Source organism: Adiantum capillus-veneris, chromosome 22, assembly GCF_014529385.1.
Source record: "Adiantum capillus-veneris isolate H3 chromosome 22, ASM1452938v2, whole genome shotgun sequence".
Classification (NCBI taxonomy): Eukaryota; Viridiplantae; Streptophyta; class Polypodiopsida; order Polypodiales; family Pteridaceae; genus Adiantum; species Adiantum capillus-veneris.
This window is the reverse complement of record NC_140952.1, coordinates 55,392,469-55,409,707: the sequence shown is the minus strand read 5'-3', so window position 1 is coordinate 55,409,707 and position 17,239 is coordinate 55,392,469. Positions and strand designations below refer to the sequence as shown.

Sequence of the window (17,239 nt, the reverse complement as noted above, 5' to 3'; positions counted from 1 at the left end):
GTCCCATAGGTCCTATTTGACCTCCAAGGACAATAATAAAATCTCTGTGTGTGTGTGCGTGCGCGCGCGCTCATGCATGCGCTTCCCTCCCTATCTCTTCCTCTCTTCTCTCACTCCCTGTGTGTGTGTGTGTGTGTATGTGTGTGTGTGTGTGTGTGTGTGTGTGTGTGTGTGTGTGTGTGTGTGTGTCCCTGCCTTCCTCCCTCTCTTAGAGAGGGAAGAAAGAGGGAGAGGGAAACGCAAAGAGAGAGAGAGAGAGAGAGAGAGAGAAGTGAAATGAAATGTTATATTAGGGTCTTCAAAAGGCCAAAATGACCTATGATACAAAATGGTGAATCTAATACCATGTCTGGGTATAAAAGAACTAGAACAAAGATACTACTACTAGAATCCAGCCTCATCTGCAGTCTAGATGTCGATGATGTGTAGCCCCTCTCCTCAATCGTGGCCATCTAGATCTCCGTCGCTCCAATGCTCGGTCAATGAGAGTGTCGGTAGTGGTCGAATGAGTGTGGGCCAAGCTTTGCACTGATGGATGCTCCTCTAGCTATCCCATATCTAGTGAAAAGAAATCTATAATTTGTCTCTCCCTAGTAAAGTGACTTTATATATGTGCAACTCAAGTAGATATAGCCCAAGACATCTTTGATCCTCATAACTCACGACCCTAGAGAAAGGACCGAAACCCTCTCTATATAAGCAGTGGGAGGGAGAGAAGTTAAGATAAATAATTGACTTAATAATATATTCAAGCAAATGTCTTCAACTAATCATGGTTGTAGAAGCCTACAACTAGGTCTATATATAGGGGAATTTATAGCACTTAATCCGTGAGCTCCTCTCTCTCCCCCCCCTTATGTCACCCCTTCCCTTGCCCTCTCCCTCTCTCTCTTTCTCCCTTGGGATAGTTTCCTATGACGTTAAAATACTCTTCTTCTTCTTCTTCTTCTTCTTCTCTCTCTCTCTCTCTCTCTCTCTCTCTCTCTCTCTCTCTCTCTCTCTCTCTCTCTCTCTCTCTCTGTGTGGATCGTCAAGTGGGCGCTTAGGGCCAAGGAGAGAGGGAGAGAGTAAGGAGAAAGAGGGAGAGGAAGGGAGGAAGTTTGGGAGGGGAGGTGAGAAATTTTCCGAGTTTTCTTTTCATATGTCTTTGGTCATGATTTTCACTCACCATATCTCTCTCCCCCTCTCCCTAAGTCTCTCTCTCTCTCTCTCTCTCTCTCTCTCTCTCTCTCTCTCTCTCTCTCTGTGTGTGTGTGTGTGTGTGTGTGGAAGTGGACATTGAGAGAGAGAGAGAGAGAGAGAGAGAGAGAGAGAGAGAGAGAGATTTTACTATCTTCCACATGGTCAAATATAACCTATGGGAACAGAATTACATGTGATGTAGTATGTGTACGATTGATGAGTAAATATCGATGGTTCTAAATTGTGGTGATGAGAATTACAATGGAGAGCTTAGACTGTGATTGGGAGGGGAAAGTGTAGGTCAAAGTCATGGCTAAAAATATAAGGGAAGCAAGTTCGGATGTAACCAAACGATGAGCACTCTAGTAGTGTGTGATACTCCGACTCTCGCACTTGCAGTGACCATCGCACAATTAATTTGACTCTTCTCCATTGCCCCAACGCCCTGTCTCATATGGAAGGAGTGGGAGCTATCCAAATGGTTGCAATAGTGCATATTGCTGACAAGGGGATATGCTCAAGCATGTAAAAGTAAGTACGGCTTCCACTTTCAGGTAAGAACGTGGTTTTGTAGTTAGGGTGGTGTAATATATGAAGCGTGACCCACCGTATTCCTTCCAAGCATAAATACATTGTCGTTGTACATAAGCTTCATTCACTTGGGAGTCTATTGAGGCATCATGTAGCAAGTGTATTGCATCCCATATCCCAAACCACTTCCTTATGTCTTGCACCACACCTGGGTGGCCCTTAGCCAATAGAGCATGTCCTTGCCTCACCATAACAAATTGCCAACATTTGAAACACAAAAACGTTGGTAACAAACTACACTTATGTTGTAATCAATTCTTTGTGCTTTTTCCAAAACACAGTCAAAGAAAAATGCGACAATTGGTGGAAATATAGGTTGGTCGATGTGGGTTAGTGTGAAAGCCACGAGGTGGTAGATTCAATTCCTCCACCTCAATGGTACATAAAACCCATCATGAAGAACATGGAACAATTCAAGTGTAAAATACATCCTATGTGTTTAGGCTCACATGCCACCTTGGCATATGATGTCATCAGATGATGCATGTTTAGCTTAACCTCAAATCATGAGGATCAAGGCGTATGACAATCACCTTTGGCATTGATTTTAACATCACGTCTCAACAAAAAATATCACAAATGTAAAAGCTAAAGCACAATAGCCACAACAATATGTAACAAGAGAAAATAAAAGGTTGGGTTGGCAGGCCATGTATCTGAAGCACTTCTATAAACTGCAGTGGGGATATGAGCTTGTCAAAAACATCATAGAGAGCGTAGTAGAGTTATCCTACCACCGATCAAAACCTACATAAACATCAAGATGATACTTTTAAGAGGAGGCAAATTGATTGTCGTTACACTCCACTCCACGTAGCAGCATCTTTGCCTAGAGCACCTTGTGGCCAACACTTGTATGCAAGAAAACATGATAGCAAGGGAAATTAAGGTGCTTGCTTGACCATCTTATCTTCATCTTAAATGTGTAAGGCACCCAGACATGATCATGGACGAAGTGTTGGAGAAGTGACCTCTTCACAAGGGACTCCATAAGCTATCAAGGAGCTTGGACAAACTAGCCCTTGAAGCCAATGCCATTAATCAAAACTTGCGTAAATCATGGCCATGAATCAAATTCCTTGCAGTAGCCTCAAAAAGGCTTTCGGGTTAACAAATTGAACTGTCATGATACCTACCCATGTCCATTAATGATCTCTTATAGAGCTGCTTGCAATACGTTCAAGAAGGCATTGTGTAAGCCTTGCTTCTGCCATGTATCACCATCAATTGTCATAGCCTCTTGGAGGAACAAACTCTGAAAATGGGATTTCTCAAACTGGCAGTCTCTTTATTCCTCATCTGGCGTCTTGCTCTCTTGCAGGACACTGCAATGATCCTTAGTACTTTATCCATTTTTCAAAAGCTTTAAGGATCATCTTTGTCGAGTTCTAACGTAGTATAAGACATACGATTTCTGCCTTTGAAAGCTATACAGAGAAGCCTTTTCTCCGCTAGCATCCATATGCATGCCCGCATGTTTGATATGGGCAAGAGGTAAAACTATTGTAGAAAGAGGGCAGCGTTTGTTCCTGTTGCTGCAGCACTTCGTCTTCTTTCTTGCAACTAAGTCCTATGCAAAACTTTTCAGCTGCAAAACTGATGTCGTTGAATCAATGCCGTTGTAGATGAGCACACCAGGGAGAGGAGTGAACTGCCTTGTGAGAAGCTGCAGGGTGCAGATCAGAGTCAGGTTGAGTCATTAAAAAACAAAAACATTTCATTTTACGAAGAGCAGTTTACAGAGTGCAGACCTTGATAGCTTCTTGAGATGCTATGCCTCCGATGATAGAAGCGACGGTGTGGATTTCTGATGCTCCAAAGCGACACATCTCACTGACAAGGTCATCTGACAAAACAGCTCCACCAACACCCCCACCAATCATCTTGTTCAGCAGTGTTGTTGATAAGGTCTTCAGCTTCATTGCATCCTCTTCCAGCTCACTGAAACAAACCCTGAGAGAAGGTTAATAGTAATCCAATTCATAAAGCCAGGCAGAAGCTGCCACCTCCATACAACATGTACTTGCAGAACAGCACAGTGGCTTCTCAGCGTGATGAAGCTAGGTATCTTTCACATTGAAGCAGCTTGAATTACGAAGTCTTTTCAGAGGGACCCTCTTACAGTTAATATCCATGCTTAATATGTTTTACATATATATGTATGTACATATGTTCGAATGGTAGCATTCCTCAGTACTTCAAGAGTGCAAAAAACTGTGCCATCACAACACCCTAAAGAAAGCTTGCAAGTTGCATGACAAAAGTTGTTCATATTTACTCATCAAAAACTCCTGGGTATCGATTGTAACTGCTTGCAAAGTGGTCCACTCCACGAAGAAGCACGTAAAAAGTTGCATTACTGCAAGCACAAACAAAATTACAATGGTCACAAAATAAGGGCAAAAGCCAAGGCAGTAGTTAATAGACTGAGATCATTCACAGGAAAAAGCAGAAAATCGAATAGACACAAATCTGAATGCCCGCTTAAGCAGTAAACATGATGAAACAGTTGCTCTCAACTTCTGGCTGGTGATTTGATTTAAAGGCAAAATTGCAAAGTTGGTATGAAGTCAAATAATAACACTAACTTTGACATGCTACTGGATATTCCCAGTGAATCTCACACAACTGCCATGACAAATTCAGCACAGAAGTAAAATTGAGCAACCATACATGTCCATAATGTGGAAAATGCTGCCCTTTTCCGCCGCTTCACGACCCACCATAAGTTCAGCTCCATTATTCGCAGAAGGCAACTCTCTTATATATTCATAACAAACCCACACTTGAAATCAATAAAAATTAACACTCCAAGATAAATCTACCATAGCTGTAAAATTTCGGGAAAAAAATGCATCAACAGCACAGACGAGAAAGCAATTGCATGAAGAAATAGCATCAAATCCCCTTCACAGATCAGAACATTGATCTTGCCTACCTAGCCAGGACTGTACTAAAGAAAAATCCACAAGCAACTCAAACACAGCACACCTCAACCACCAAGTTGCTTGTATACCGTATAAGAAAAGAAAGTACTACTAATTTACCAGTGGCATAACAGTCTTGTGAGTGCAACCTTCCATGTTCTCTCTTCCTCCCCAACCAGCACCTCTTTCTCCTTCCTGCTTTTCCAGAATTCACATCAAAGGCCCCAACTTCCCAATCTTAAAATCTATAAAATCTTAATTTACAAAGTTGGCCCTTACTTAAAATCAGCTCTACACTTGCGAGCAACACTACCCCCCAGAAAAAAGAACGCAGACACATGCACACACAGGCACAAACCCGCATTCATGTGTATGCTCGCACAACTCCAGGTAAAGGCAATTTGGCAAAGGAAAGAGGATATTCACTAAAGAAAACGTAAGGCATCTAAGCCTTAGGCTACAAAAACTATAGACAAAATGGACTTGCTCATTTTGTAGCTGCTCTAGTCATGTTTGCAACCAAAACAATTCTAAGACAATGAAAGAGGAGAAAAAAAGCTTTCAAAGAGACCATGTTGCTACATTAGCTATGGTAGAAATTATAATCCTTTAAGAATCAAGGTCTAGTTTGCTCAGCAGTTTCTCCTCGGAAATAGACAAGAGAAAAGAGTGGGGTTCGCTTTTCCAAAGGAGCACGAGCCTGTACTGCCTAGGTAGACAAGTTTTGGTTGACGCTTTTGAAGGTGACTCTGTTTATGCAAATCACTCATGTAGAGACAAGGAGGAAGTTTTGAGGCCAGACTACTACCTCCACTTTGCAAGAGTATGGAGACTAACAGAGAATGCTGGAGTCAACAATTATGGTTCAGGACTTGCGATTTGGTTCCAAAGCAATTTAATCTCCAAAAAAGGCGGTGTCATCATCCTCGGTGTGCCTTGGAACCAAAGGTCTCCTATGATACCTGAATTTTATAATTAAAGATCTTCATCTTTAAGTGAGAGCACAAACCTCTAAGTGAAAGGCATATTTCTGAGGAATGGGGAAGTGTGTTTTTACTTGGTTTTTGCACAAGATAAGGGATGTGTCTGAGAGAGAAAGTTCACCCTCCAGTTCAATTGAGTGTTAAGTTTATTGCAAACATTGTTTTGATGATGCTCTCTTTGATGAGTTGCCTCATAAACACCAAAAGATTGTCTCATTAATCCGAGTTTTTTGTCTGGCAACCAAAATGTTAGGTGAGTTAAAGACATCCAGAAGAGAATTCTTTGGAGACTTAGACGACACAAAGCTTCAATTGAGCTTGTGTACCTTTGAGTCGAGAATCAGAGACGGTTTTTTGAAGTTCACTGCGATGCTTGGCAGATTGCATTGGAGAGGTGCTACAACACAGCCAATTTGGACCAAATGCCTTGAAGATGCAAACTTCATCTACAACAGCCTTCGGGACTGAACGACTCGTAGACGCAAGATTGTATGACTTAGCTTACAAGAAAGCGTTTTTTTTTTTTTTTTTTTTTTTTTTTTTTTTTTTTTGAGGGGGAGAACTTGGGCTTGAACCCGTGTATTACTTGCAGAATAACAAAAAGCCCTAAGGTAGGTATTACGAATAACGAACTGATAGTGAAAAAATCCTTCAGGTGCAACAGGATTACAAAACCGTAGGGGGAAAAAACCACCAATGATACAAGGAATAAAGTTTAAACCAGGGAGATACATCAAAATCTGGAAACAAGGGAGTAGAGGACTGTAGAAAAGAGCTGCAGCAGAAACAGGCCACCTAGCTCTTCAAGTCCAAAAGCAGCTGAAAATTCCACTGAAGGATCTCCCAAAGCAAACTCCTTAAACTGCACCAGGCACACTCCAATAGAAGATTACATCTTTACCACAAAACAGCCCTGCATCAACTTACAAGAAAGCACAATTGCCTATTGAGAATGCTTGCTATGTTGGGTACATAATTTTCTAGGAGAAGGATATGTTGCAAGAGTGGACCCTTGCAGATTGAGATATTTCCTTACTCGAGGAAAGGAGATGAGATGGGGGTAAACTTCCTTTCCAGGAAGTATGTAGGTAAGAGCAGACAATCCCTCCCGAAGCCTCAAATAATGTATCCTGTAGACCCCGACTTTTCAATCCTATGGGGGAAGCCATAGGACAGCTTTGGGGTGTAGAGGTATTTTATCTACGACTCCAGCGCTGAGATGCAAATTCCTTTGGCTCACTCATAAAGTGGACACTGAGGAGTATTTTTGCGAGTGTATGACAGACCAAAGAGTAAATTTAGTATGACCAAAAGAGGACGGACGGTCTACTTCAATCTCTTTCATTTCCACCTTGGCACATTAGAGTCATGGATTTCATTATGAATCTCCCTAAGAATAAAGTCGATTGATGAGGGATAAGGTCCTTATTGCAAATGAGTTGTCCAAGATTTGGACATAACCTAAAAGGTGAGTCACGGGCTTGGACATTCCAAGCGAGAAATCTACAGCAGCACGTGAGAAAATTGCAACAACTGAACTTGGAGAGGAGAGAGAGAGAGAGAGAGAGAGAGAGAGAGAGAGAGAGAGGTACAATGTCCGACGATCCTCTCTCTACAATGCTCCCAAGCTAATCTGCTAGGAGAGAGGCCCAGGCTCTGCTTATAAAGATTTACAAGGGGGCCCAAAAACAGGATTCCCCCAAGAGCTACTCAGTCCAAAAGAAACTTTCCAAAAGCTGTACACGGAAAAACCCCCAATATAGGCCATACGGACATGCCATGTGGCAGCCCGTAAATCACGGCACGATTTGCAGAAGCTACCGCATCTTCACCAAATTTAGATTCTGCTTTATTTGTAAGGCTCCATTATAGGTGCCACGTCATCACATTTGTGACATACCCCCCTCTTAAGAGCCCTCCAAAAACTAGCTCAGTAGACATTACTCTATGTACCCAAGCACTAAGCTGCACACATCCAACACTTGCACAAAGACAATAGTCACTTAACATTCACATCATTATCCCCATCGAGATCTTATATGAGAATCATGATCAATGTAACTTATTTAGCAATCACATCGAGATTGCGCATGTCACAAAGTGATGACGTGGCTACAGACAGCAAAAACCCTAATTTCTGACAGAAACCCTAAAATTCCTGCAAACCCTAATTTTTGCCAAAAACCCTAATTTCTGAAAATCGCAGAGGTTTGAAAAAAAAAACTTTTTTTTTTTTTAATGATGAGCGGCACAAATCTTGCTTTTTCTCTATGCAATGAGAAAGAGAGAGAGAATGCTTTTGCTTTCAAGTTTTGACTCTCTGTGAGAGAGAGAGAGCAGTTGCTTTTGATTTGAAGCTTTTGGGGCTCTGCTTTTGGGCATCCCTTGTAACCTTTAAATTAGTGGTGAGGGCCTCACTTCTCAGAGCATCTGGACGCAGAGTCTGAAAGTGAATCCCGACCCACTCTCTTGTACTTTGAGTTGATTAATATAAACAGAAATACCGAAAGGGGCGCCACTCTTTGGGGCCAATATCTCTAGGCACGAAACTCCGCCGGGCCAGTGCAAATCTACTATGATCTGTGAATTGTTTGAAGTGGTTATTTGGTGCTGTCGCGATTGATTCTTGACTTGGAGTGTCCAAGTCTGTTACAGTGGTATCAGAGCACGGCCGATTTCTCTTCTACGAGAAATCGGATCACCAATTTTTTTGTTCCCGCGGCACCTATGGCTTCACGCAAGGATCAGTCGACTCCCTTTGCATCTGGAGATGCGGGCAGGGATCACAACGAAGATTCAGACAGAGAGTATGGCCCGCCTCGGCCTACTCAGGCGGAGCAAAAGAAGATGAAGCGTCATCAATTGATCGGCGATGCAACAAAGATGATGCTCACTTTTGCGAAGGATCCAAAATTGGCAAAATATATGAGCGAGACTTCTTTTCAGGAAGTGCATGAACAGTGGCAGAAAAACCACTACACCACCATTGAAACCCGCTCTTAAGAAACTTTCTGATCACAAACGGTATTCAGAGAAGGAATTACAAGAGGTGGTTGATCCACGGATTGCTCAGGTTTTTGACGCGCAAAAGAAAGTCAAAAAGCACGGCAAAAAGCAAAAGAAAAGCACTGACTTCCCGAGATATTTGGGTCGTCAGTCGACATTTGACAAGGCAAAGAAACAGAAGAAGCATGTTTGATTTGAAGGAGTACGCAGTTCTCCTTCTTCCTCTTCTTCCGACAATTCTTCAAGCTCTTCAGATTCGAGCGAAGAAGACACAAAAGCGAAGCAAGAAACAAAGCTTCGGAAAGGGCAAGAAAAAGGAAAAGAAGACTAAATCTCGCCCAAAGACTGACAGTTCTATTGAGGACTCGTCTACAGACAGCTCAGATTCTGATGATGGAAACTTCTATGCGAACAAGAAGAATTTTTACAAAGCCAACCAATATGACTTTCTCGAAGATAAAAGCAAGAAAGTCCGAGAGTTTAAGGAAGGTGGCCACTCGATCAAGTTTGATACTTTTTCAAGATACTCAGATGTCGAAGGCTTTGTCTTTTATACAACAGTTTGACATCGCTTTCGCGGGAAGACGCTATTCAAAGCACTCCAAGATTCAGAGAGCTACCTCTTACCTTAAGGGGAATGCTCGTACTTGGTGGTCCACGCTTCTTTTAAACAAGACTACGCCAGTTAAATGGCTGAAATTTAAAAAGCTTTTTATTTCTTCTTGGTTGACGCAAGAATATGAACGAGATATACGAGCTGCTTGGAACCATCTTCGGATGACCAAGAAAGATACAATCAGTGCTTATTGTGAAAGATTCTGGAGCTCTTTTCTACCCGCCTCTTCATTCAAGAAGATCTCGTTCGGAGAACAGATTGAGTGGTTCACCTTGGGTCTACCTACAGAGATCCGAGATGACTGCTTGGAACAGAAGTCGGCTTCTATTCAGGAGTTGATGAGTCATGCGAAGCGGGGCTTTGCCATTCACTCTGGCAATCTGACCTACCCCACAGATGAGGCCATGACACAACGAGCCGAACAGACTTCTGGGAATGAAAGTAGAAAGAAAAAGAGCAACCCAGCGAAAAAGGATGCACGACCCAAGCTTACTCCTGAGGAGAGAGCTCGCTTCATCAGAGAGGGGAAGTGCTTTGGATGCGGGGAACATGGACATATCTCCATGAAGTGACCTAAAAAGGCACAGAAAGAACAGAATGATAAAGACGACGACAGGCCTGAGAGTTCGAGAGCACCTGAGGAACGTCGCAGAAAAGGTAGAAAGAAAAGCAGAACCGGTACCACATGGCGTGGGACCTGCACCGAATCTAATGAATGTAAGTACAAACTTTGCCGCTTTTGGGGCAAAGTGAAGGATCAGAAAGCTCTATTGAAGGAGCCAAGGCCGACTTCTTTTCACTTGGAATTGGCGGCACGATTTGGAATTCCGCCCGACAGACTGATGCCACAGGCGGAGGTAGTTCGACTGGCACCCGAATGGGGTGTTGCCATTACACCGAGCATTGGCAAACTTCGTTTGCAATGACAGGGGTGTTCAGGGCACGCAAGTGACGTTCTATTCAGGATCCCTTGGTACCACAAGAACTACGCCCTGGTTGACTACCGGGCCAAGAAAGCGACTTTGATAAATGAAGGGCTTAGAGATTGTACTTGATGAACTTCAGTTTCTTACTCATTCTTTTGGGAGAGAACTGAACGATGGATAAAGGTTGAATATGTTTTGACATGATCAAAAGAACGCCAAGATTTTTCTCCACACTCATGCCGATTGCTTTTCAGAGGGCCTGAAGATCAAACCATTGATCTGATACCTGGAAGCACGCCACCTAACCGGCCACCTTATCGTGTGAGCCGAGTATAGAATGAAAAGATTATGAACCCAGTGAAAGACCTCTTGGAAAAGGGTCTTGTCCAGCATAGTACTTCACCGTATTGCTCTCCATTGTTGTTGGATTTGAAGAAAGACGGATCTTGGAGAATGTGCATCGATTATAGCGCTCTCAACGAAATCACCATCAAGAACAGATTTCTGATTCCTAGGATCGATGATATACTCGACAGGTTACAGGGATCCTCGTGCTTTAGCAGGATTTACTTGAAGAGTGGATATCATCATATCCGAATCGCGCCGGGAGACGTCTACAAGACAACCTTGTCGGATCAGAAGACTCAATGGGAAAAGAACTTACCTTTGGTGGAATTTGCCTACAATAACAAGATACACTCTTCGACGGGGAAGATGCCATTTGAGATTGTTGAAAGTGCTGCGAAGGTTCCATCCTTCCTGAGCACGAAAGATTAGATATTTGAAGCGGATGAATATTCACGAGATTTGGATACGGCTTTTGCCAAGGTTCGCGAGACTTTGCAGAAGTCTCAAGAACGACAGAAAAAGGCAGTGGATCGCCATTGTCACGACTTGAAACTGAAGGAGGATGATTGGGTGCTCTTATGAGAAGGTACACCTACGAAAGAAAAAGGGAAAGGAGAGGCTTTTTCCAAAGCTTAGTATGCGATACTACGAACCTTTCCAGATCACTGAAAAGATAAATGATGTCTCCTTCTGATTGAAACTGCCAGATACTTTGAGGATTCACAATGCCTTGCATGTGAGTCTCTTGAAACCTTTTAAGGGTGATGTGCCTGATGATGGGGAGCATGATGAGCAACCCGAAGTGGAAGAAAACGAGGAGATCCTTGTTCCTGAACAGATTTTGGCACATAAGGATACGAAGAAAGGTAAAGTCCGAAGGCGGAAATTCGAGAACTTTCCTGCATTTGATGCGAAGTGGATGGAGGAGGAGGACCTAGCAGATACTCCTCGGATTGTGAAACTTTACCTCGATGTTTTGGTTTACATAGTCTACTCCAAACGGAACCCAGAAATTCAGCTTGGCCGAAGATCTGGTGCAATGGGATGCACAAGAGGAGAGTTACTCCGCTCCTTTGTCAACAGATGCCTTGATTTTGATACTAAAGTCACTGATGTCTCTTTGAGCTTCAGGGATACTGAGTATTCTGCTGGATTACTTTATGAAATGGAATTCCTGATAATGATACTAATTTGTTCTTGACTTCTTTTGAGTGCAGGAACTGATAGACGAAATGACTGCAGCATTTGATCTGATCTCGAATAGACATGGTTGCAATAGGGGTTAGTCAATCAGACATCGATGAGGTCCCGATTGGACCTAGATGTGATTGCTAGCTACATTGCCGATAAATCATGGTCTAAAATCCGAATGAATGTTGAATGTCATGTGATGTCCTGGGATGTCTGGTGATGTCCTGTGATGTCGTGTGATGTGACTGTCGATTTTGTACATGTACTAGAAGTGTGTTTCTAGTATGTAGATACTAACAGTCAGTGTGCTAAGACGGTTTATGGCTTTTGTCGGTTTTGCAGGCGTAATCGCGGTCGATTACAATGCTTTCAAGAGGGGGGTATGTCACAAAGTGATGACGTGGCTACAGACAGCAGAAACCCTAAAATTCCTGCAAACCCTAATTTTTGCCAAAAACCCTAATTTCCGAAAATCGCAGAGGCTTGAAAATTTTTTATTTTTTATTTTTAATGATGAGCGCCGCAAATCTTGCTTTTTCTCTACGCAATGAGAAAGAGAGAGAATGCTTTTGCTTCAAGTTTTGACTCTCTGAGAGAGAGAGAGAGAGAGAGAGAGAGAGAGAGAGAGAGAGAGAGAGAGAGAGAGAGAGAGAGAGCAGTTGCTTTTGATTTGAAGCTTTTGGGGCTCTACTTTTGGGCATCCCTTGTAACCTTTAAATTAGTGGTGAGGGCCTCACTTCTCAGAGCATCTGGACGCAGAGTCTAAGAGTGAATCCCGACCCACTCTCTTGTACTTTGAATTGATTAATATAAAAAGAAATACCGAAAGGGGCGCCAGTCTTTGGGGCCAATATCTCTAGGCACGGAACTCCACCGGGCCAGTGCAAATCTACTGTGATCTGTGAATTGTTTGAAGTGGTTATTTGGTGCTGTCGCGATTGATTCTTGACTTGGAGTGTCCAAGTCTGTTACAGTGCTGATCTTTTCACGGATGTCGTGATGTACTACATCGTTATCCCCGTCGAGATCTTATATGAGAATCATGATCAATGTAACTTATTTAGCAATGACATCGAAATTGCGCTGATCTTTTCACGGATGTCGTGATGTACTAAATCTCAGTACTATCACATTCAAATCACCCGTCGGGTGAAAGAGATAAAATATTGTATCCATTTCATCTTTTCGACACGTACTCAACAACACACACATGAGAGAGCACATGTAACAAGTTCATTTTACGAATTCCTATTTCAATGTACATCTTTTCATAAAGTCGTCTAACAAAATACCATCAGTCTGTTAGTATCCCTAAAATCTCATGGAGAAATTAGTCCATTCGAGGTAACATGTGACAAAGCAGTGGAGTGGCTCCCCTCTTGTGCAGTCGGCACTGCACCATATTCAACCTCTTGATTCCTCGGTCACTTTTGGAATAGTCGGTGCTAAACCAAAAGCCTTAAGGTAAAGCTCCAATATCTAAGGAGAATCTGCTAAGTCCTCCTCCTCCATCCACTTTGCATCAAGAGCCAGATCGTTCCCAAACTTGAACAAATATTGGCGGAACAACTTACCCTTCACTTTCCTTTTCTTGTGTGCTAGGACCTATTCTGGAACAAGAATCTCTTCCCGTTCTGGTTGCTTGTCAAGCTCCCTATTGAAACGAACAAGGAGAAGGATATCCCGGCTACACAGACCGCCTACAGATATGCGTAGGACGAACCACCCGACCATAGCCACCAATCCGGCAGCTCCCCCGTGATGGGGCCAGCGTCCGAGGACGTAGGCGTGCACCTGTAAGACCCAGCGTCCCATACCACCCGGCCTCACCTCCTTGAGGTGACCTCGTGCACTCCTAGCCTCGCGGGCTAACCACTGGCACTCTGTCAGTGGGGGTCGATAACTGCAAATGAGGTCTTGGCCTCCCTTTTATAATAATGGCCGGCCACACTGGACGCCCATCCCGACGGTTTCTAGGCTAGATCCCCTCTCCTGTGAGCTAGACATAACATACTTCCCCCCTTAAGAACCATTAATGTCCTCATCAATGAAGTGGGGATACAGAGCCTTCAAAGCTCTAGCAGGTTCCCAAGTAGCAAACCTTTCAGATTGACCCTTCCATTTAATTAAGTACTCGTCATAAGTCTTTTGACGTGAATGACGGGTACGATGATCTAGAACTGCTTCTGGTTCTCAAGGAATATACTCAGTTTGCATATCTTGCCATACATTTTCCTCGATAGGCACAACAACGTCGGCTTCGCCCAATTTCACTTTAAGGCGACTGACATGAAACACCATATGTACACTAACATCCGAAGGAAGAGCCAGTTTGCAGGCAACTTGGCCAATTTTCTTTGTGATCAATATCTAGCTGAAAGCTTATAATGCTTTCCTGTTCGCATAGTCTTAGAATCCTTGGGTATCTTCAGATAGACCCATTGTCCCACAGCTAGAGTCCTTGGAGACCTCTTTTGATTAACATGAGTAGTAACTCGGTCACGAGCCGTTCTTATACTATCCTTAGCCAATTCGAGCATTTCCTACATGTCATACAGGAAATCACGAGCTTGGCGTTCCTTGACTTTCTCTAAGCCAATAGCAATCGGGGATTTAGGCTCGAATCCATACATCAGCATGAATGGGCTAAATCCAGTAGCAAAATGCTTGCTACTATTATAGGCAAACTCTAACTGTGGAAGATACCTTTCCCAATCAGATTGCCTGTGAGAGACGTAGGCTCTCAACATGTCCTCTAACGTCTGATTCATCCTCGCAGTTTGTCCGTCGGACTCAGGATGGTCAGGAGACGACATACTCAACTTCGTCTGAAGATGAGCAAGCACATCTCGCCAAAATCGGCCAGTGAACTTAGTAACTCGATCACTGACGATATCTTCTGGCAGACCATACAGCTTATAAAGCTGATCGACAAATAAAACCACCAACTCATGGCTTTTTACTGTCGACTTCGTAGGTATGAACTTCGCCATTTTTGTGAGTCTATCCACCACAACCCAAATAGCGTCATTGCCCCGACTAGTATTTGGCAAACCAACGATGAAGTCCATGGAAATACTTTGCCACTTGGCATCTCGGATTTCCAATGGGTGTAGCAGGCCAGCTTTCCTAAGCCGCTCTGCCTTATTGACCTGACACTGAGCGCATCTCTTCACATAGCTCTCTATGTAAGAGCGCATTCTTGGCCAATACAAATATCATTTGACCAAAGCCAAAGTTCTCTGGATGCCTGTGCCCAACGCTAGGAACATCGTGGCATTCGCACAAAATCCTTTGTCGAACCCCATCGATTTCCGGCACGCAAACTTTACCATTTCTAAACAATAGTCCACCTCTAATGGAATATTGTCGCTGTCTCGTCCCTCCAACACGACTCACTCGGGTCTCCGGACCACCCAAGCCGGTATGCGAGTTATACCTTGCTTCGATCTCATTCCATATCTTGCTGGATCCTTTTCTATAACGGATCTCAAAGTCAAACTCTTGCATAAGCTCAACCCATCTAGCCTTCCGGCCTCTGAGATCACCCTGATCACAGATATAGCGCAAGGAGTGATGATCTGTCGATGCAACAAATGTAGAGCCATATAAGTAGTGCCGCCATTTCCTCAGGGCGTGGACTACGGCGTAAACTCCTTTTCATACGTTGGATAACGCATCTCAACATCAGAAATCTTCTTACTTTCAAACGCAACAGGACGTCCATCCTGGTATAATGCCACACCAATAGCATAATCACTAGCGTCCGTTTCAACCACAAACTGTAAGGTGCAGCGGAATGATTGTTTGCGCTTTGCTCAAGATGAGTGCTCCGAACTGTGCTCAAGGTTCCTTTTAGTTCTTATGGAAGGGAGAGCCTTCCGTTCTTAATGGAAAGTGCTATGATCACAACCAGTGAATGGACATTGTGCGTGCAAGTGTATGAGACTGAGAGATAGAGAGAGAAGAGAGATACGACACCAGAGACGTAAAACCCTCCTCCAAAGGCCCCACTCTCGTCGGCGAGAGTGGTCTACTTATGATTGCACAAAGTGGTACAATTGCGATGCAATGGACTGATGCAACCTATGACTATGTCGGTGACGACGACGGTGATGACGACCATGACTTTAGGGCTGAAATCTGTGGTCTTCTATTTGCTGAATTTCGGGGCTGTTTCGGTGGCTGAAAATGGCTGTTTTGGCTGCATTTTCGATGGCTGAAAATGAGGGTCTCTGCAAGTCTTTATGGCTGAATCTGATGCAAATCAAGCATGCTGAAAACGCTGTCCATCTGCATTGGCTGGAAACCAAAAACACTAGGCTGCCTGCTAGCGTTAGTGAAAAACGCTAGCCTTTCTGGGACTGCTAGCGATCAAGGGATGGCTGAAAACGCAAGGACTGTGGAAGTGCTAGCGATATGTGAAAACACTAGGGTTGAGTGTCTCTGCTGTGGGAACGGGCTGAAGTGGGGAAGTGGCTCGCGATGGTGAAGTCCCAAACTGAAAACGCTAGGCTCATGGAGAGGAAAACGCCAGGCTTGGGGGGTACTGCGGGTTCCTGCTGAGAAGATGCCTGTTGAGCATGTGCTCCTACTGCCTCTTCTGCCAGAAAGTGCTAACTTGGGTTTGCTTATATATTAATTTAGCAAAATTGCCCTACCTACTTTTGTTGCAAAGTCACTTAAAAATAATAAGTGAAAAATGTCAAAAATAGAGAAAATAGGCTAAATGCACTGGAAAAATCCCCTAGCTGATTCTAATGGATTCTGATGGGAAATCTAATGATAATGCTGTGTGCAACCAGAGGATATGCATCTAAACTAAGTGACTGGGCATGCACGGTCTACGAATAGACTCACAAAAGTGCCAGATCACTTCTAATCTAGACTTGACTCCACTAACTGAACCCTAATCATGTTGTAGCTTGTCCACGGACACATAGGGTTGGATGTGTCACGTAACATCCACTCCTTTTCAAAGTGAGGTACTGGTACCGAACTGTATGGCGTCGAGGGAGATCGCCAATAGCATCCGGAATCCTGGAAGGGACTCTTCGTCGGCGCACTCTGATGTGTGGGTCGTGCGGTACTTGAACTTCATAAAGGTCTGCAACGCTTTCTTCTTTGGGCCGCGCCGAAAGCGACACAAAGTCTTTTGTGACTCCTTCCTTGCTTCAACTTCGTCTAGAGACCTGCTTCTTTCGTCTTCAAGAATCTCCAAGGCTGAAAATTCCTGAAACCATTTCCAACACAAAACCATGAACATACCTATTCCATGTAAAGTGAGTGGAAAAAATCTTGTCTTCGCTAAAGACTGTGTATGCAATGTAGATGAACATAGAGATGGAGTGACATCCCGTTCATCAAACACATGCAAACAATGAGATCGAATCGTTTCCGTTTGATCGAAATCAACCAACTGTGGCAAATCACAATGGAAATGCCCATGCTTGGTGCTCATACTTTCAT

The 17,239-nt window shown here is 43.6% G+C and overlaps 1 protein-coding gene across 6 annotated transcripts in view; it reads right to left on the bottom strand.

Annotated features, from left to right (window-relative positions):
* Nucleotides 1–2,527: 2,527 nt before the first annotated feature.
* The window catches only part of LOC147429388 (NEDD8-activating enzyme E1 regulatory subunit AXR1-like), a 139,513-nt gene continuing 124,801 nt past the window's right edge, over nt 2,528–17,239 (bottom strand). Inside the window, exons 12-15 of one of the 6 annotated variants that reach the window (XM_086495608.1) lie at nt 4,821–4,895; nt 4,052–4,132; nt 3,525–3,726; nt 2,528–3,439 (exon numbers count right to left, since the gene is read on the bottom strand). In XM_086495608.1, coding sequence (XP_086351734.1) covers nt 3,344–3,439; nt 3,525–3,726; nt 4,052–4,132; nt 4,821–4,895 — 454 coding nt within the window. In that variant the 3' untranslated portion in view covers nt 2,528–3,343. Of the gene's footprint in view, nt 3,440–3,524; nt 3,727–4,051; nt 4,133–4,446; nt 4,534–4,820; nt 4,896–17,239 lie in introns of all 6 variants that reach the window. The other 5 variants (XM_086495609.1, XM_086495606.1, XM_086495607.1 and 2 more) reach the window with 5 other exon arrangements.